This window comes from Aulonocara stuartgranti, assembly GCF_965226115.1.
Source record: "Aulonocara stuartgranti genome assembly, chromosome: 23".
NCBI classification, from domain to species: domain Eukaryota; kingdom Metazoa; phylum Chordata; class Actinopteri; order Cichliformes; family Cichlidae; genus Aulonocara; species Aulonocara stuartgranti.
The window spans coordinates 29,678,961-29,700,695 of NC_138958.1; the positions used below are offsets into that span (position 1 = coordinate 29,678,961).

The 21,735-nt window shown below is 41.3% G+C and overlaps 1 protein-coding gene across 15 annotated transcripts in view; it reads right to left on the reverse strand.

The window, feature by feature from the left end:
* Window positions 1–5,477: 5,477 nt before the first annotated feature.
* LOC309699731 (uncharacterized protein) overlaps window positions 5,478–21,735 on the reverse strand; it is a 59,506-nt gene continuing 43,248 nt past the window's right edge. Inside the window, exons 1-6 of one of the 15 annotated variants that reach the window (XM_082522888.1) lie at window positions 8,935–8,953; window positions 8,793–8,843; window positions 8,394–8,584; window positions 7,677–7,876; window positions 6,266–6,525; window positions 5,689–6,068 (exon numbers count right to left, since the gene is read on the reverse strand). In XM_082522888.1, the coding sequence (XP_082379014.1) occupies window positions 5,938–6,068; window positions 6,266–6,525; window positions 7,677–7,876; window positions 8,394–8,567 (765 nt within the window). In that variant the 5' untranslated portion in view covers window positions 8,568–8,584; window positions 8,793–8,843; window positions 8,935–8,953 and the 3' untranslated portion in view covers window positions 5,689–5,937. The other 14 variants (XR_014274450.1, XM_082522889.1, XM_082522883.1 and 11 more) reach the window with 14 other exon arrangements.

Sequence of the window (21,735 nt, forward strand, 5' to 3'; positions counted from 1 at the left end):
TGAGGACAGAATGAATGGGGCCATGTATCGTGAGATTTTGAGCCAAAACCTCCTTCCATCAGTGAGAACTTTGAAGATGAAACGAGGCTGGGTCTTCCAACATGACAATGATCCAAAACACACCGCCCGGGCAACAAAGGAGTGGCTCCGTAAGAAGCATTTGAAAGTCCTGGAGTGGCCTAGCCAGTCTCCAGACCTCAACCCCATAGAAAATCTGTGGCGGGAGTTGAAAGTCCGTGTTGCTCGGCGACAGCCCCAAAACATCACTGCTCTCGAGAAGATCTGCATGGAGGAATAGGCCAAAATACCAGCTACTGTGTGTGCAAACCTGGTAAAGACCTATAGTAAACGTTTGACCTCTGTTATTGCCAACAAAGGTTATGTTACAAAGTATTGAGTTGTATTTTTGTTATTGACCAAATACTTATTTTCCACCCCGATTTACGAATAAATTCTTTACAAATCCTACCATGTGAATTCATGGATTTTTTTTTTCACATTCTGTCTCTCACAGTTGAAGTGTACCTCTGGTGCAAATTACTGACCTCTGTTATCATTTTAGGTGGGGGAACTTGCACAATCGGTGGCTGACTAAATACTTTTTTGCCCCACTGTATGTCATTTGGGCAAGAGGAATAATTGTAAAAGCGACAAGTCTGTTTTCAGTGTTTATCCCTTAAAGAGAAAGTTTAATTATTTTTGAAGGTAAAGTGTTTATTGAAACTTCTGACACATTAAAAAAAGTTAAATCTACATATATCAGTTTTAATTTGTGTCACATGTAATGTGCAATTTATTTAGATTTTTTGGTGAGAAGAAAATCTCAAAAACGTACAAAAACTCACATATCAAACACAATACACCAGACATTAAGGGGTTAAATGGTTAGTCAACAAACACGGCACACTTACAAACTTATAAGATAGTGAGTAGATAAGCCCGAACCACAAAGCTGAAACTGTTTTAAAGTCCTACCTTGCGCATGCTTGAGAGGAACCAAATCACTGGCTCATATGTTCCCCATGGCCCCTGTTGATTGGCTCTTTGCAGGTGAGAGCAGGATAACCACCGTCTTTGTTCACTGAATTATAGAGAAAAAGCATCTGAAGTCATTATTCAGGATGTCTATCTCTTTTAATGTCTATTATTAAAATCCTGACTCAGTTCCATCTGGATTCTCTTGCTTTGCTTGTCAAATGTTTATGTTCATGCAGAGCACATACTGGCTGGTTGAAAATGCTTTCTCCTAACTTTTAATGTTTCACACTCAGTCCTTTTAAAGTTGAAAACTGTGTTAAAATCAGCTTAGGACTTGAGGGCTTGAGAGTTCCAGACTGCATTCAGCACTTTCCAGAATCACATAAAGTTGTTGCAGGTGTCTGCTCCAAGTGTGGGCTTTTCTTATTCCTGTTAGATTTAGGGTGCCCTGTTTCACAGCGATGACTAAATGTCCAAATTTAAGGTTGCTTCCTGTCAGCTTTTTAACCAGTTTGGATTTGGATTGCATGGGGAATGCTAAGTTGGTTTGCTGGAGGGCTGCACTCACTATGTCACATTTACCAGGTAAAAGGTCTGTATTCTCACAATACATGAATCCAAGAAGAGGAAATATAGAAACACTATTAATTTTCTGTTGTAAGTTTAAGCTGATTAGGTGACATCGGCCAATTTTCAGCATTCACGGCCCAGACAGTTTAACCCGTCAGTCAGCCTCCCATATGTCTGACTGTGAGCCACTCTGTTTCGTGCACATGTAACACTTGTACAGTGGCAGAGGCATGTATTGTTAACGTGGAAGCTCTTCATGTGATTGAAGACAAAAAAGTAACAAAGTAACCACCACACCACAAAATGTTTGTAATAACAAACCTAATCAGAAACTTAAGTCACCCTCAGCTGAACTTGGACATTTAGAAGAAGATAACAAAGGCAAAACTGGATAAAGCAAAGGATAAAAAACAGTTAGGAAGAAAATTATGGAGAAGAGAGAAAAAGGAAAAGAGGTTCATATCCTGTTATCTGGTGAATTTATAAATGAATTGAAAAATGATGATGTAACAGACATTTGTTGTTCTGTTCTACCTACTTTTTTTTTTGGTGAGGTACAATTAGGGCTGAACGATTATGGAAAATAATCTAATTGCGATTTTTTGCCCCAATATTGCGATTGCGATGCGATATGCGATTATTTTTTAAGGTCTTTGTCTTCTGTATTATTAAACAAAGACAAGCAATACATCATATAGTATGGCCAATACTATATTACATTAATTTTAAACTGTTCTTTCCTGGAAGACAGACCTCTGTTATGATGACATGAGGTGATGCATGAATTGATGACTGACATTTTTATTTAACTTCTTCAATCACAACAGTATATTTGAACATACACAATAGTTTATTTTTAGCTTACAAACATCTGAGCATAAAGTGCTGACAAGGAACCCTGGTGTAAACATTAAAATGAAAGTCAGTACAATGTGCAGATTGCAGAAATATACATAAAAAAAATCAGTGGCTTTACCACACTCAGTTTTTCGACATCTGTGAACTACTAGACAGGCATTCAATTAAAAAATAATATTAAATAAATAAAACTAATAAATAAAAAATACACACATCTTACTGATCTCTGCAGTCAGTAACATTACACATAAAGTGCAAACATAATAGCAATTGTATAAACACACACACAAACACGCCTTTAAAATTTAAAGGCGTGAAATTGGACGGTCTAGCCTTCTGATTAGCTAATCAGAAGGCTAGTTCTGATTAGCGTCACCGCTGTCTCGGTGGAGTTTAATAAACTCGGCCGTCTGCTTCTTGCTATCTAAAATATAACCAGACACTGGTGTAAATTCTCGACTGTCTCATACTTCTGTTTAATAAGTTTTCTGTTTGACGTTTAGTCAGCTGTGTGAAAACCAAGGAGGAACCCACCCGGGGGATTAATTAAGTTTTATTTTATCTAATCTAATAACTTTAATCTCAGCCAAACCGATTTACTCACGAACAAACAAAACACTGAAAAAAGCCCAACAATAACATTTTTAGGTTGTCTAAGTGACTTATATATTACGTTTAACCCGAGCAGCGAAACTCCGCGGTGATCTGAAAATGATGTGCCGGGAGTTGTGCCGTTCTCGGCCGCATCAGTAACCCTCGAGCTCCCGGCTAGCTGTCGAGCTGGTGGGTAGCAGACGCCTCTGAAAACGTCGAAGCACTTTTGCAAATATGGGATATCTTGATAAACCGAGCAGATATTTGATGTTTACACAACTACTTTCTCGCCTGAAAATATGTTAAAAGTTTATTTTGTGACCCAGAAAGATTAGTATGAGTAATTTTAAAACTTAGTAGCGGCCGCCATTGCTGGAAACTGGAGTTTGGCTGGGCCGCGCTATGAATTCTGGGATATGGTAGTAATTTGGACAGCCTTCGGCGCGTCGCTGTGACGTAATCGGTCTACAAATGCGGCCTCAGGAGGATGCAGCCCATGAATTTGGACATGTCCAGAGTATAATCGCAGCCTTTGCGGTTAGAAAATTGCACTTGATCATGTCGCGATATTATCGCAAATGCGATATATCGTTCAGCCCTAGGTACAATATGATTGCATAAAGGCCGATGCAGCGTTTCCTTTTCAGTTTGTATTTGTTATTTCCACTATTATTTTAATAGTGGAGCATTTATTTTTATTTTCAGTGTAATTTTTTTTTTTTGCTTTTTAATGTGAGAGAAAATCCTGCAGTTTGGGAGTAATTGAAGTAAAATCAGTGATTTTATACTTAATATATTTTGCACTGAAGGAAATTAGATTTTTGACCGTAAATATCAATGAAAGATCTTAGAAAATATGAATTAGCAAGTCATATTTACAAAAAAATCAGAAAATGCATCTCCACTATTATGATGAAAGCAAACAGACTGATTTGGTTTAAGTCATAATTTAAGCATCTTAATGTTTTTTTAGTTTTAGTTGAGCTTCAGACGACAATACCATAAGATGATCCTAGACTAAATATAAAGCTGATTTAGTCGACTAAAATATAAAGTGTAAAAGTTTTTTGGTTTACAAATCCTCTTCCTTACCCTGATATTAAATGTGAAATGTGTCCATATGTCTGCTCTTCTCTTCCTCCCCAGCGTTGATATTTTGTTGCATTCTCATGAGAAACAGAGAGTCCTCCCTCGAACTGACCGTGATTCTCGATGACAGAGCAAATGTGCGCATCTGATCCTGCTGCACATGAAGATTACTGCTGACTGGATCACTTCCAAACTTGTCCCGTCCTTCGACACAAGTTAATTAGTTCTGATTGGATTTCATCTCGACACAGCATTTTCATCTGTTTTTATTTGTTGATGAAATAGTACATTCATGATAGATTTTGTCCTCATGCATTCGTTTTTATTACTCCTTAGACATAAAAAGCTGGTGGGGTATTGTCATCACACCATCGGGTGTACAGATGGGCAGTGGGTTGGCATGGAAACCCAAGTTTGTGATAACTCGAGAATGAGGCTATTTAGGAGTTTCAAATTGATTGAAGAAATGTATCTACTAAAAGTCTAAGGGCCAGTATTTTTATTTAGTTATCATCTGGTTTTCATCCAAAAAAAAAAATTGACGAAAACTGTACGAAAACAAAATAACATTGCCTCCACATCTTGTTCAAGTCGGCCAATACCTTGATATTTAGTAAATGTGTTAAAAAGAAGACATTTCAGACATTTTCCAAAGACTAAAATAATATACATGACATATTGTCAACAATTTAAATCTTTAACTAGTATAGAGTACATTTTAAAATTTTGACCTTTTACTTGTGTTTCGAGTCAGTGTTCAGAAATGTTCAGAAGTAAATCCCTCATATCCCATAGAAAGACCTGAGCAAACTTCTAATCTGGTCTCTAACCTGAACAAGTTTATAAGTGTAAGATAAGAATTTTATTTCATTCTAATATGACCCAGCCTGGCTGCTCCCCACACATACAAACAAGACACAGGTTAATATTTGAGAGAAGATTAAGCTCTAACGCTTGCATTTTTCAAACAGTAAATTTCACTTTTTAAGCAGTAATACTTGCTTTATCAGTCTCCCCATCCAAAGATGGGATAGCTTTTCATATTAAAACACTTCCTTGCATAAGACTGAAACATCAGCCTCGTAATAAAGCACGCCCTCAACTCCTGGGGCTCTCTTTATTAAGTGAGCATGTCTGACAATTGCACTCTTTTCCCTTTTGCTGGGTAGTTTTTCCACAGTTAATCCAGCTGTTTGGGCATCTACCATTTCAGCTATCTGAGCAAATTGCTAATAGACGCTGGGCAAAAACAGGAAAACAAACAAAAGCGCTCTTTTCCCATTGCTAGGTTGTGCACCTTCAACTTTTTCATATGTTGACAGACAGAATGTCACCGGCACAGGAAGGACTATCACAGACTGAAATCACAACAGTAGGTAGTTTATTTTCCAGAGTCACCAATTCCTATATCTACAAGTGTAGGGAAACAGGTCCAGGGGGTTCCAAGGGTCACGAGGGAAGTTTTAGAGAAAACACCAACACACATACTCCTCCTCCCAGGGATTCTTCGTCCAGCTCGGGCCACACTGACTCACCCAACTCTCAACCAAGCAGGGGTGGAAAGTCCTCAGGCAGGCGGATAGCATCTAGCACAGAGACAGGAGAACAACATGAGAATAGCTCACGGGTCTTTACTCGAAGAGGCTAGAGAATCGACGGAACACTAACAAGAGTTACACAATAATCCAGCAACGAGGCACCTCCAGTTGCCGCCTTAAGTACAGAGCTAGAGTGAGCGCTGATCACAGGAGATTGCTTGCAGGTGCGGGAGTCCACAGTGAACTCTGCCCCGGTGGTGCGCAGAGCACGAGAGGGAAGAGAGAAGGGACAATAGAGGCAAAAACACTTTTAGCCAGACTGGGCTAGCCGGGAAGGCACAGGGCCATGACTATGCTCGTACCAGGTGGTTTGGTTGTGGGAGACTATGCACCGCAGGGCTGCTTCGAGTTCCTGTTTGTTCTCTCTGCTTGTCCATTGTTCTGTGGATGAAAGCCAGAGGAGAGACTAACCTTTGTGCCAAGCCATGTGCACGAACTGCTGCTGGAGGTTAGGCTGACGGAGGATAGGAGCAGTGGCAAACTTATTTTTCAGTAGGTCGAAAGCTTCCTGAGTAGCCGGGTCCCACTGAAAGGGTTTTTTGGATAGGTGAGTTTGGTGAGTGGTAAAGTGATCTTACTGAAGTCTATAATGAAGCGCCGATAGAAATTGGCGAATCCAAGGAAGCGCTGGAGCTGGAGACGGTTGGGGGGCCGAGGCCAGTGCACAATGACCCAAACCTTCTCCGGGTCAGGCTTCAGATCTCCCCGAGCGATGATGTAACCCTGGAAAGCCACAGTGTTGACATGGAATTTACATTTCTCACCCTTCACGAACGGTCTGTTCTCCAGGAGTCGTTGAAGTATCTGTCGGACATGGACCTTGTGTTCTGCCTGGGACCTGGAGAAAATGAGAATATCATCCAGATAAACAAAGGCACATTGATTAATGAAATCTCTCAGCGCATCATTAACAAGAGCTTGGAATACTGTTGGGGCATTGGTAAATCCGAAGGGCATCACCAGATATTCAAAATGCCCAAGGGGTGTGTTGAACGCTGTCTTCCATTCGTCTCCCTCACGAATTCTCACAAAGTGGTAGGCATTACAGAGGTCGAGCTTGCTAAACACGGTGGCCCCCTGAAGCAGTTCAAAGGCCGATGTCAGAAGCGGTAGGGGGTATTTGTTTTTTTACAGTGATTTTGTTAAGCCCACGGAAATCTATGCATGGCCGGAGTCTTGTCTTTTTTTCTACAAAAAAGAAACCTGCCCCCACAGGAGATGACGACGGGCGGATAATGCCTGCAGCCAGAGAGTCAGTGATATATTTTTCAATGGCCTCCCTCTCAGGCTGGGTGAGGCTATAGAGACGGGCAGAGGGCAAGGGAGCCCCTGGGAGGAGGTCAGTGGCGCAATCGTAGGGCCGGTGAGGTGGGAGAGACAGTGCTTTATTTTTACTGAACACTGCTGCTAGATCATGATAGATACGACGCACCGATGACAGATCCATGGACAGAGAGGGCTCCCGTGGGGAGGAGGAAGGCACAGGTGGAGTGGCAGCCCGAAAGCAGTTCATATGGCATTCAGTGCTCCATCCCGTAATCTGCTCCTTTTGCCAATCAATGTGTGGGTTATGTTGCATTAGCCATGGGTAGCCTAACACGTGGGGGGGTGACAGGAGCCTTGAAAACACAAAAGCTAATGTTCTCTGTGTGATTGCCGGAGAGGGTGAGGGCGATAGGTAAGGTGACAAGAGTTATGTCTGGCAAACGTTGACCGAATAAGGCTGAGGATTTGGCAGAGGCTTGGTGTGAATGTGGAGCTTAGCAACTAGTGAGGAATCAATAAAGTTTTGTTCCGCTCCTGAATCTACCAGAGCGGAGAGAGAATATGACTCAGTCCGAAAAGTGAGTGTAGCGGCCAGCAACAAACATGGAAGAGGGTGTTTGCCAGACAGGTCGCCCACCAGTACCCTCTCAATTACTGGCCCTTTTGCCAGCGCAGGACAGGCGCAGATGAAATGACCTTTACGGCCACAATTTAAACACTCACCCCTGCTGTTGTTCCGCCAGCGAGAGCCACGAGTGACCTAGCTGCATTGGCTGTTCCCCCTCATCCTCCCTGACACTCTGGGCTTCCCGTGACTCAGGCTGGTCCTCCCTCGATACTGGAAGTTCCCGAAACGACTGTTTCCGTGAGGCCCGGCGCGCCCGTAGGCAGTCATCCACCTGGATGCATAGTGACATAAGCACCTCCAGAGAGGAAGGGATTTCACGCATCATTATTTCATCTTTAAGCTCCTCGTTGACATTATTTAACAGAGTGGTTCTTAGAGCCTCAGAGCCCCAATTAGCTTGCACAGTCAGGGTCCAAAAATCAATCGAATAGTCAGCCACTACCTTGTCTTAGGTTGATCAAACGGTGGCCGGCAGCCTCCGCACTGGAGCCCTTATCAAATACTGCCTTGAAACGGGCCAGAAAGTCATCATAAGAAATTTCAGGGCTGGCCTGCAGCAGAGCCTGAGCCCAGGTCAAAGCTCGATCACGAAGCAACTGGGTCAGGGACGCAATTTTAACCCCGTCGCTAGTGAACATATTTGGCAACTGTTTGAACAGCATAGTACACTGTGTTAAGAATCCCGCACATTCCCCCAGTTCCCCAGAAAACGTCTCAGGTGTGGGTAACAGTTAATCTAGTGAAAATGGGGCTATGACGCCAGATGCCTGAGTGGCTGTGGCAGCAGGCATAGCGACAGCAGTGAGAGTTACCTGCGAAGATGCCATGGGAGGCGGGCTTTCCGGCAGCAGAATATGTTGGGCGAGAGCCTGGGTCAGCGCTGCCACTTCCCCGCTGAGTTGAATTAACATCTGTTTGTGACATTGCACTATTCCCTCCAGAGAGATCGTGGTTGCCGCAGCAGGTGTTGAGTCTGTGGAGTCCATTTCGTGGCTGGATTATTCTGTCACGGGCACAGGAAGGACTAGCACAGACTGAAATCACAAGAGTAGGTAGTTTATTTTCTACAGTCACCAAGTGCGATATCTACAAGTGCAGGGAAACGGGTCCAGGGGGTTCCAAGGGTCACGAGGGAAGTTTTAGAGAAAACACCAACACACATACTCCTCCTCCCAGGGATTCTTCGTCCAGCTCGGACCACACCGACTCACCCAACTCTCAACCAAGCAGGGGTGGAAAGTCCTCAGGCAGGCGGATAGCATCTAGCACAGAGACAGGAGAACAACATGAGAATAGCTCACGGGTCTTTACTCGAAGAGGCTAGAGAATCGACGGAACACTAACAAGAGTTACACAATAATCCAGCAACGAGGCACCTCCAGTTGCCGCCTTAAGTACAGAGCTAGAGTGAGCGCTGATCACAGGAGATTGCTTGCAGGTGCGGGAGCCAGGGGCGGGAGTCCACAGTGAACTCCGCCCCGGTGGTGCGCAGAGCACAAGAGGGAAGAGAGAAGGGACAATAGAGGTAAAAACACTTGTAGCCAGACTGGGCTAGCCGGGAAGGCACAGGGCCATGACACAGAATTGTTTGAAGGTGAGTTTTATTTGGAGCCAGTCTACATCACGCAGTTAGCATCATTGTTCTGTAGCTGCTACATCGTGCGATCAACATTATTTCCATAACTGTAAAAAGAAGAAGAAAAAAAACAGTTTTACATAACAAGAGTGACGACTTTTAGAACAACGACCACAGGATGTAAGAGTCTAACTCTGTCTGGGGCAACAACTGCTAACACAGCGAGAGAATATTTGCAGTGAAAAAGGCATGATTTTGTTTTTATAATGTAGCCTCATAAAATAATGTAGCATGAAATGCCTCTGGCCTTAGCAGTAGCTCTGGGTTACCGCTCATATTTGCAGTTCACATTAGAGCAGATAAAAGCACTGTTTAATTCCTCGCTCCTTCGCTCTTGATTCGATCATAATGCTGATGAGCGCTGCAAACACAAGCATCGTGAAGAGGGATGTGAGAGGACCTTTTGCTCCTTTGCATCGCTTCATTTCAAGCGTGATGTAAATTTTCTGCTATTTCAGAGCAAGTAGTCAATTGCTGACAATAGACACTACCCTTGCTGTCTAACCGTTTTTTTCTTTTTCTTTTTTTTACTGTGCTCGGCTGGTTGTTGTGGTGCACTTCAGCGGATGTGTGGAAGATATCATCTTAAATCAGACTCAGCTGAAATCAGAGAGTTGCAGATCCAGGGGACGACATTTGCTGTTATTTTGTTAGAGCAGAAACATGGTCTTTTTATCTGGCAGTGTCATTTTAGAAGGTCATCTTTCTCCACAAAGACTAAACTCATTAAATTCATCACGCTGGCACAAACTGTTACAGACATCATACAGATGTATGCAAAAGGCCCCAATTCCAATTGTCTGGCTGAAATTAGCAATCAAGATCTCAAGACAAAGTAAATTTATTCAACCTAAAATAAAGGAGGAAATTACACATTCAAACCTTTGGTGTCGAAGTGCCTAAACGCTAAATGTGGGATGTGTTTATTAGTTATATTTATAAAATCTATCTCTTCTTTGTCCCCTGAGTAACCCAGTTTTATTATCAAAGAGGTTTTGTGGTAATGGGATTTTAAATATCTCCCATGCATCATGTTTTATGAAAACACTTTCTTTTAGTTAGAATAAATTGGATGTGTTAACTTGCTGGGTTGCTGTTGGAGCATGAGCATAGCATTTAATCTTTGGGAAAAAAAAACATTGTATAAATGCGTTACAAAAGATTCATGCAGCCTGTGTGAAATCACCAGTTGGTTAGTGGACTTTTATAAATAGAATGATACTAGAATTTCTTTTTCAGTGGTCTGCTGGTGGAAATAGCTGCATATCAAGCGATATAATAATATCTAAGATTATGCATAAATATATCCAAAAGGCATCACCACCAAATGTAGTGCTGAGGTGAGGCTCTTTAGTTAGCACCCACTCTGTTGCTCAGTGTGGCTGCGCTCTCAGTCATGCATAACTAAGTCTTGATATAACTTAAATAAGGAGCTATAAAAATGTACCCATCATAAAGTTCTAATGAAATTATCTATAAAATTATTTAAATAATTTTTTTTCCAGCTGGACAAAGAAACTGCAGTTTTTGGCACTTCCAGAAGCTGCATCAGCGCTGTTAGCTCGTTAACGCGTTAGTGCCGTGCAGCCCCATGCACAGGGCAATCCGCGCTAACTCGCTAACAGAGAATTGCCGCATTAATGTGTTTGGCAAAAAGGCAACAAAGTATTTCCCAAAATATCAAACTAGACTGGTAAAAAGTCTGTTTATGACACATATTTTTAGCTTGCAAACACCTCCAGCATGTGGTAGTATGCTGTATCTAACTTTTAGACCAAGGAGTAGTAATTCTGTTTCTGACAAAATGTTATTTTGACAAATAACACTCGCCTCCTCTTCTGAATCTGTAGTTATAAATATCCAACACCCTCAAAACTCAGCAGCCAAAACGCTAAAAGACACACACAAACTCTTTTTCTAACCTTCCTGTGAATGCATATATTGATCAATTCCTCCTACTTATTACTCACATAGCATCGCAGGGTCTTGTGCCTCAGTATGCTGTTGCTCTGATTTATTTACTACCACCCATATGTTCCACTCACAGGATGCCTTGTCATCCCCCTCATTTGGAATTAAAGAGCTAGCAGAGCCCTAGCTGTGTTGCTATCTCTCTTTAATGTCCCTGCAGTCCATCATCTGTTCACTTCTGGCTGCACAGCTTTGAAGTTCATAAACTGTGAAGCAAAGGATGGCTGATCTGATGGTCACTGCAGCTGAGGCAGAAAGGAACCGGTCAATAAACCCAGAGAGCGAGATGCCTTTTGCAGAACTGTAGACAGACATTAAAGCGGGGCATGTAAAATCACGCATCTGAGCACATTTTTACCTTTTTGACTCTCGCTGTCGTTCTGTCTTTGAGAGTGTTTGGGTGCGGAGTGGAAGGGACACGTGGAGGGCTCTTCAGCGCTCTTCAAGGATAGCTAAACGCCTATGATAAAAAGCTCCCAACAGCTCAGGATGTGAGCAATTATTGGGGTTTTGATTTCTTTTTGAAAGCCTGGTGGTTGTTTTCCTCTGTGACTTTACTGATGGAGCTTCTAAACACATTTGTTTGGACTGCTTTACTATGATTAGATGTGGCACTGCTGACATTAAAGGTTAGATTTCGTCAGTTGTACTTCTAATCATAGAGAACCCATTGTCCTATCCAGCAGACTGAGCGAGAGGCCCGTGTCTTTGCTTTATCTCAGTCAGACAAAGAAACAGAAGCTGAGACAGTCAGGCAAACACAGCCGTTTGGTTTACATTTTTTATTTTTAGCTTTTATTTTGAGATTACCACCAGCTGAGTCTACCCCACCACTATACACTTGTCACATGTGACATGGGTATTGCATGAATACATCACACGACCTCAGGAAATCAGTATGCAGGACAATTCCTGGAGCTGTTATGAGGCAGCTGTTCAGATATAATGAATGTGTTAGAGACCAGACATCATGTAAAGGGAATGTGGGGAAAAAATAAAGTTCACTTGACCTCAATATATTCCCCTCAGCTCCTGAAAATTGCTTTTGCTTTGGTCCTTCCACTTGATATCTTTTTGCCGATCACAAAGAGTCACAAAGATCCACTGAGTGTCCTCTGTGTCTGTGCACCGTCAGCGCTGCTGTCGTGGCTAAGATTGTGCTTAAGAGCCTGACGCACATGTGCCAACTCAGCAGCTGTCACCTAAAAGTGAGGAAGGCCAGAGTATGAAAAGAAATCTGTTCTTCCCTGACACTTTTCAAGTTGCTAGAATGGTAAAACAGTGTAGAGTGGCACCGGGTGCCCAGTGGATAAACAGACTTGTCTGTCAAAACAAGGCGCCACACTGAACATACTGTCTGGGATGCTGAAGTGTCCTTGAGCAAGACACCAAATCCCCAGCTGCTGCAAGGTTGCTAACAAGCTGCAGTCGCCACAGATGAATACAGGCTGCTGCCAAAGGGTGCATGAAACTTCTCTATCAATGATTAAGTCAGCGTTTTAGTTTCCAGTTTCATACAGATATTCTCATAAGTTTAATACAAATATTCTTAAAGATTGTCATTAATCAGAACAGTTTTTTTCACCTCATAAATTTTCTTCTCTTTACTTTTAAAAGTAATGGCTAAAAATGCTGATTTTGATATTTAAAAGAGGATCTCGCTCAAAAAGACTGCAAACTTGATGATTTTTTTCCTCTCAAAGAAATGAAAAAGCTCCATTTGGTTAAACACTTCTTTCTGTATTAGTTTTTAGGACTTCAACTTCATCTGGCTTTGCACCCTAACTCTGTAGGGTATTTTGACTGTAGTAACTGACAAAAATACCAATAAGCACTGCATGTGTGGATATATTCATGTGTTTCTCTAGTATGTTGGTGCCAAAATCTGACGAGGACTACTGAACAGCATAGAGGCTCCTTGTGTGAGCACTTTGGCAACATTTGGGCGATCTAGATTTGGATTCACGAGTCTGTCCGCTTGGCGCTTTCCAACTAAATCTTCCAAGATATTCACCAGATAACTGCTAAGTTTTCCCTTCTGCTTTATGGTGCTGGCCAGAACTAAGCAGTAGGGGTTGTTAGAATACTAGAATTTCTAACTTGATGCGATACCCAGGAACATATTCCATAATATTTTCGATGCTGCAGGAGAAACAAAATGTAAAAAAACATTGAGAAGCATGGATAAGCGATATAAAATGAATGGAAAATTAGAATAATACAAACTATCACAGTGACGGCACTCTTTTTAAGTAGTCTGACAATGACACAGACACAAAAATACAGTAACATAACTGTAAGGTATGCAGTGCTTAACGAATTTAATAGACAACCACCAGATTAAAGGTCTATCATACAGCTGAACTAAATTAACAGTATTGGTAATTATTAATTACTTTTTGTGATGATTAATCCACCGGTATGTTCAAGCTGTTAAATTGACAGGATATTTCTAATGCTAAAATATAATTGTTGTTAAGAATGAATTTTTGAATGTACTGTTTTACAAAAAAAGCAGAAAAAACACCCCAGTAAAGCACATTACTATTACTTTTTGATTAAGATGCCAAATTACTTTCATACTTGAACAGAAAAGTTAGTTTTAGGTGATCTGACAAGGACGTCTAGTAATATTGTTAAGCACTGTATAGGTATAAGTGACTGTCATGGTCGCTGACCCAGTGTTTTGAGTTTATTGTTATTATTTTCTAGTTTCTTCTGTTTTTGTATGAGTTCTTAGGGTTTGGGTCTTGTGTTTAGTGTTTCTGTTATCCCTACCTGTGTTCTCTTCCGGTGTTCTGTTCGTGTCTCTGAGTTTTTTATGTTTTTAAAACACAGTGAATTTCCTGATTTACTTTGAAGGTCTGTGTCTCGTTATGCCCATTAGTTCCAGCTGTGTCCACCCCTGCATGTCATTTCCTCTTTACCTGGTTTGTATTTATAGGCTGTATCCCAATTCAGGGTCTGCAGCCTTCAAGTACGCATTTTAAAGCCGATTACGTCACAGTGGCGCGCCGAAGGCTGTCCCAATTCGAAGGCTACTCGAAATGCGGCCCTCAAATGCGTCCTTCATTTCCCTGAATTTTAAGGCTGTGGCAGTGTAGACTTCGTGGCCCAACATATCCCAGAATGCATAGCGCGGCGGTGGGTGTGGATAATTTTGCCGAAAAAACGGCGGATGAGGGGCGGCCGAAGAGTAAACTTTAAGTAAGTACTGAATATCATGACACTTATTTATGTGCAAATGTTTAATAACGAAGAACATTAAACCATTACTGTTGGCCACATGTCGGCAAAGTTATGTGACATTAGTGACGTTTGTACTAACTTGGTTTTAAAGCCTTTACTTTAAAATATACGCCGTTCAATAGCTGACCTTAATCTTACAGAGAATGATCAAAGCTCATGTAGAAACAAACAAATGAACAAAAGATTTTCTCCTTCATTTCTGTCAAACAAAGCTGTATGAAACGTTTCCAGCTGTTAGTATCATGGTTGCTGGGCAACCTGGGCAGCGCAACGGAGGCTAGACCGTCCCATTTCACAAGCCTCGCACTTCCGGCCTTAGCGGTCTTTGAGTACGCGGCCCTTGAGGATCGTTAAGGCTGCGTACTTTAAGGCTGCAGACCCTGAATTGGGATACAGCCATAGTGTGTTGGCTTCTGCTTGTCGTCGCTCTGTCTGTGTTATGCTGGGCAGACACTGTGCGATTTTTGGCCCATTTTGAGCCGATTTTTGAGTCGTGCGACCGTTTTGGCGATCGGCCCGATTTTGGCCTTCATCGTGCGTCGTGCATCGTATAGTATACGTGGGGTAACGAGACGCGATTAACACCTCACGACCAGCTCCCAATCATCAATCGCTTGGTCGTGAGGGTGTCACCGCAGTTTGTCACACTGCGCACGCGCAAACACAAATGTCAGCGAAAAAGACGGCGCAGCACGGCTGTGCAGCGTGTGATCTGGACACAAGCGATGGAGGCACAACTTGTAGAACTTTGGAAAGCTCATCCGAGCCTTTTCGATGTGGCCTCACAAAATTATCACGACCACAACAACCGTGAAAATAGTTGGATTTACATTGCTGCTCAATCACAGCTGCCTGATCAATGTTTTTCATTAGCAATTTAGCAAAGTTGATGGTGGTGGTGTGCGTGTCTGTGTGAGTGAAAGACAGAGAGGGAGAGCGAGCGACAGAATTTCTGTTATAACCTTCATTTTATGTACGCACAGTGTGAGCACTCAGGTCGCATCAGAGCATCGGGCCGTATAGTGTGAGACCCTGCATCGTGACCTATGAACTTCTAACCCCTGCGAGTCAACCGTACAGTTTGAGCAGGAGCTGAATCGCGCGACTGAAAAAAATCGCACAGTGTCTGCCCAGCATTGGCAATCCCCGCATTTCTCTGCCTTCATTCCGGCTCTCCATTCTCCGCTCGTCATCCCGTGTCACCTCCATATGTTTTTCCCTGTGCGTTATTCCGTGAGTTATGGTTTCGGGTTTGGTTTGTTATTAGTTTCCCCAGTTTAGGTTTATGTTTACTTTTGGCCTCGCTTTTGTTATTTTGTTATACTGAAACTATTTTATGAACTTGGAAAACTCACCAAAATAAAACAAAATATAAAAATATAGAGGTAAAATACAAAAGTAACATTCTTACTTTTAATATCTGTTAGTTTAGTAAAAACCTAATTGCAACTTGCCTAATGAGGCACTGACAAGACCGTGTATTAACTGCTTTCAAAAAGTTCTGTGTTATTATTAAAACACCTGCACTGATTTCCCTGATTTCCTTTTTTGGATTTCCTTAGTTTGGTTGTCTTAGCAGACTTTTACTGGTTAACCTTCCCTCTGGCATGTTTTGTCCTACACTGTAAGTTCAAATGGCTTCATCATACTTCCTGCTAGTCTGTGTCCTCCATTTGTGTCTCTGTAAAAACATCCTCGTAAAAGAACAAATAACAGCCCTATTTATAAAGCTGTTCAGGAGACATCTGTATCTTTTTAAGTTGCTTATGGCTACTTTCGTCTTTTGTATACAGCCTATGTGAGATGAAAAGGGTGAGGTTGAAACAAGGCTACATGCACAATCACGTTAATGATGTGAAAGATGTTAAAATATGCATAGACATTACAATCGTAGTTACAGTAGAAACAGGCGGGGTAGCGGTGTTAAAGCAAACTTTCATTTTTTAAAACAAAGAAGTGACAGCATGCATAACAGCATCTGTAATTTTGATTCTTTGGATGCGTTTTGTAGGCGTTGTAATGGAGAAATGCATGACTCTACTGTGCTCTTCACTTTTCATCAAGTAGCTGAATTCAATTTGAAAATACAGCTTAATTCAGCTAAATGAGGTATGTCAAAACTGTATTTAAATAAAGTACATGGGGGTGAGAGTCTTTTATCATTCTCTGTATCTCTCATCATGCGCCGTGTGGAAGAATATTCACCTGCTGCATTAAGAAATCAATCATATAATGAGTCAAAGCAGCAATAAAAAAGATTTTATGGTGTTGAAGCGTGAAACTCAATGATAAGAGCTTATTGCAATGTCATATATTTGATCAATGTAACAGCTCATGAGTCTTTTTTATAATACACATAAGCCCGCCCCCAGTTTAGATTTTCAACATGTTAAGTGGGTTCAGTGCGTTACAGCACTGTGGTCTCAGACTTTATCTTAGTGTCTGAACATTTGTTTTCTTGGTTGAATAACAGTAAATTACAGAAACCTGAAAAAGATCTCAAACAGATCAAATCCTGTGTAACTTTTCTTGACATTGCATCATTCACCATCATTCACTTTATAATCACCCATCATCAGCCTTATTATCCCCCCTGCCTCCCCTTATTATGTTACTTAATCACAGAGTGACATCATCAGCGTACTTCCTCCATAACTCAGTGCAGTGGGCCGGAAGCTCATGCTGCTTGATAACCCACAGGAGTTATGACAGCATTTCAAACAAGGCTTTCAGAGGTCGTGGGAGGAGGGGGTGACACCTGATGAGCAGCTCAGCCTACTCATGAAGCGTTAACAGAAGCGGGGAATTGGGGGGCTAAATGATGCAACTTTCTATATTTATGAAGAATATAATCCCATCTCACACTGCATTATGACAAAATTATTTTGATAGCCAGCTATGGCCTTGAGGGGGAGCATGTTATTCTCTGCTGCTCTCTCGTTTGACACACACAAAGCAGAGGGAGAGGGGGTGGAGACTACACTGACAAATCAGATTACACAGAGCTTAAATTATTTGGTTGCAAAGCAAGTGATAGACTGTACAGCTGAGCAGAATGAAGGGTCTGCAAGGCATGAAACCGAACCCCAAACCCAGCTGACATGCCAATGAGTCAGTCACTACAAAACTGTACTGGGCAGCCAATCACTGAACTCTTAAAATGCTTGGTTAGGGGTGATTTCTTTAACAAATCTCAAGCAATCTCAAACTCAAAACTCTATGCTTGCTTTTTTAAGTCATCAACAATCGTTCCACCCTGAAAAAGGAACAGTTCATAGACAATATAACCTTAATTGCCATGACATTCACACCCATAATGAGTTTATTCTCACCGCAACTGTATGTGAAGCCTACAAAGTGGCCAGCGTTCATACCAATGTATCGCGTTCCTCTGTTGCTCTGCAGCGCTGCCGTCAGCACAGTAGTTGGTGGCAGAGCTTCTCTGTTTGAGTTGATCAGCCCTTTTACAGTTTGTGGCAGAAGAAGTAGTAACTGGACATTCTTGGAGGAAATGACAGTATCGAGTGGGCCGATCATAGTCAGTGCAGGCTGCAGGACTGCAGTTCTATGGAAGTGCATGGCCTTTCTAAAACACAGGGGTTCAGAAAGGTTTGCAGTTCAGAGATACCTACAGCATAGATTCAGGTTATTGTTACACTCTGTGACACCAGCTGTATTTGTTAGTGTTAGAAAAGTTTGCTACTTCCTTGTGGCTGAAACAGAAAAACTGAAATGGATAAGAAATACTCTGTCCTGTTCTGAGCTACTTTATGCTTTATGTTATATAACATAACATGAAAAGTACACTGTGCATTGTTACCTTCTTGGAGTCCAGGGAAGCAAAAAGTATTGACACGGGCCCTGCAGGGAGCACCTAAACTCTATGTTTTGGGAAAACTGATAATAGTTTTTGATGTGTTTCAGTTAGAATCAATAATTTGTTTGTTCCTAAGACTTTGCTGCCAAGCTTTTGGAGAACAATTTAATAAAATAAAAATCTGTCATCCCCAGTATTAACCTCAGATGGCTAACTATAATATAAGTGTGCCATAGCTTTCAGATGTTTTTTTTTATTACAAATACATCACAAATCCTTCTGCAAAAGTGCAAAATTATCTCCGGAACCAAACAAACGAACATCTGACGCCTTCCTTGAATATTCCTCCTCACAAAGAAGGTCTTTGATAATCGAGCCCCATCTTAATGATCTTATAGAACTGTATCACTCTGTTAGAGCTCCTAGCTCTCATACTGCTGGGCTTCCTAGAGTATTCAGTATTACAGTCTTCCTGTAAAAAGGGAGTTTTCTTTCCCACTGCTGCCTCATAGGTGGTCATATGATTTTTGGGGTTTTCTTTGTTTTCTTTGTATTATTTTGGGGTCTTTACCTTACTCTTGACCTGTTGTTGTGATTTGGTGCTATATAAATAGAATTGAACTGAACTGAATTGAATTGGTTATTGTGTGGATGCCCTCAAAGGGCATTCACACTATTCAGTTCCTGTTTCTCTTTATTGTGTGGATGCCCTATGAGGACATCCACACAAGGGTATTCTTCAAGTTGCCACTTTCTTTGCCGCTTAACTACTCCCTCAGTTTTCAGCCGATTTTCTCAGTTCAAACTCTAAACTATTCTGCTCTTTCTGCTCTTTCCTGCTATGACTTTTGGTGTTTATTACTATTATACTTTTTAAAATATTACACTTTTTTCCTTTTTTTTGTCCCATTGAAATGAATGGAAAACTTCCACAATTCTGCTAAAACTTGCTTGTTTTTGAAACTTAACTACTTCCTCATACTTTCACCTAGAAACGCCATTCAAACTTTAAAATTTTCTCAAATTATTGGGCTATTCCTGTCTGATTCAGCTTTTTCAGATTTTCTACCATTTTAATCTTATCCCTCTTTAAGTTTTCAGTTGCAAAATTGTAATTTTTCAGAAAATACATGCGTTGCTATGGTTGCTATGCAATTAACTCAGAGTGAGCACTGATCCTTTCTTAAGTTTCTTCGAATCCTGCTCACGGTAACATTTTTTTTTCACCACTTTTCAGCAAAACTTTCTCCGTCTTTACCCCTTTCAGTAGAATTTTTTGCTTTTCACCACTTTTCAGCAAAAAATTTCTGCTTCTTTTTTTCTGTTTTCACCAGAATTTTCAGTTTCTTCAACGCCATGCAACTTTTTGCAACTTTCCAACTTTTTCAGCTTTTCAGCAGACATCTTCAGCGTTAAGGCATCCACACAGCATTTTCGCAGGAAATGCAAATTTTTCTAGTTTAATTTGGATCACAACACAGCTGCCTTTTTTGAAAAGTTCTGAATTTCTCTATACAGCTTCAATAAACACGTGGAACGAAGCTGATATAGAATATAAAAGCAGGCACTAACAGGACAAGACAACTTCTTCAACCTTGAAGCCACCTCATAGAAAATAAATGGGGTTTAGGGGTTATGATTTGCCTACATGTGAGAGCAGAGCCAGCCTTTACCAGACTTCTATTATATTTCACCCCTCTTTAAGTAGTTGTGATTTTTAGTGCCCAGTTATTTTTATGTTTGCATGCCTGCAACTTTTACAACTACTATAATATGGCTTCCTGCCTTGGCTGCATATCATCTTAAAATTAGATTCTTTTTACGCAGCAAACTAGTTAAAAGGGAGTACTGGCAAAGAAAACCAGACATCGACATAGAGATAGAAACATCTACATTTTAAAAACTACTGCAAGTTTTTTTCTTGTCTGAGTTCGAAACACTGATTTTGAAGGTGCAGCAAGGGCGGCGTTTGTGATCCCACATTCCAACAGCACTCGCTGTCGGCTTCTTAAAGTGGAGTGAGGGGCGACAAAGGTGGTTAGCCATTGTTACATAGACAGGTATAGTAATTACATTCTCCTCCATTCAGTTCCTATCTCCATACAGCACCAGCAAACCCCTCTCAAACTCCATTATACGCTTGCCAAATTGAACAAAAGCCCAACATTCAATGGTTTTGGCACTCAGAAAGAGACACTGACCCCTTCTGGGGTTAGACATCAAATTGTGTCACAGTCTCGGAAGAGGCAGACTGCGACTTTAAATTTATGGTCTCAGAGTGGGGTGTCGTATCAGCCGCTGGATTATCCTCATCTTGGCACCAATGCACTTGAAAGCCTTCACAATCGCACTGATTGGGTTCAGGTCTTCAAATTTAACACTTCGCATGTTTTTTTCTGTTTCTGTAGCATCATAATGCAGACATCTCTCAGGTTATAGTGAGATCACATAGAAGCAACTTTGTGTTTTTAATTTTTTTTTATCTGAGTGTACATTTGAAATTTAAGGCTGTTTACAAACTTGTCATGAAAATAACCCAACCCAACACACTGCACTCCATAACAATTACTCTAATTACACAATAACTTATGTTTTGATATTTGTCATGCCAGTCAAAGGAAAAGTTTATCCTCTTTTTAGTGGAAAATATGACTTTTGACAAAAGAATAATTAACAGGAAACTCCACTCCTGACTGTTTGTCACAGGCAACTTTTCAGATATGCTCTAAATTGCACTAAATTGAACTGTTAGGGCTCGGTAGACAATTCCTAATGAATACAAGGGCGACACACACATCTCCTCCACAGTTGCTTGAGAGCGCACAGATGTTAGAGTGGAGCCTGAAGTAGCACACAAAGCAAGGCACTTGTCTTGTCTGATGAGAGGGCTCATTTGGAACTGCCATTAGTAGACGTATGATTTATGACTCTGTCTGCCTCTCCTGCAGAGACCACCGCTTTCACTTCAGCAACAGCCTCCCAGAACAGAGCATCTCCCTGCTTCTGTCTTGTAGCTCAAAAGCAGCACAGTGAGCTTTAGTGGTTTGGATCGATGGTAAGGAGAGGGTGTTACATGCCATTAAAGAAAATCTGTGTTTAAAAATAGATGCAATGATGAATGGAAATAAAGACATGGGACCAAATGTTCCCCTTTTGTCCACATCTTACAAAAAGTTCCGTGGAGGTACTTTCACAGGGTACCACCATTTTTAGGGACTGAGAATGTGGGGCAGGTGTAAATTAGGATTTCCTTTCTTTTTTCTCCTAATGGAAAATTTTTTGCCTCACTTTTGTTAAGGATGAGTCTGCTGAGTTCTTAATTTAAGAGGCTATTTAGGGGAACTGCACAGGATGCATGTTTTAGTGAGCTGACCTATGTTCATCTATTTTTAATCATGAGAGCTTCACTGAAATTAAAGCCTATTTGCCTGAGTGTCTTACCTATGAGAGGGCGTAGCAGGAGCTTAGAGACACACCTGAC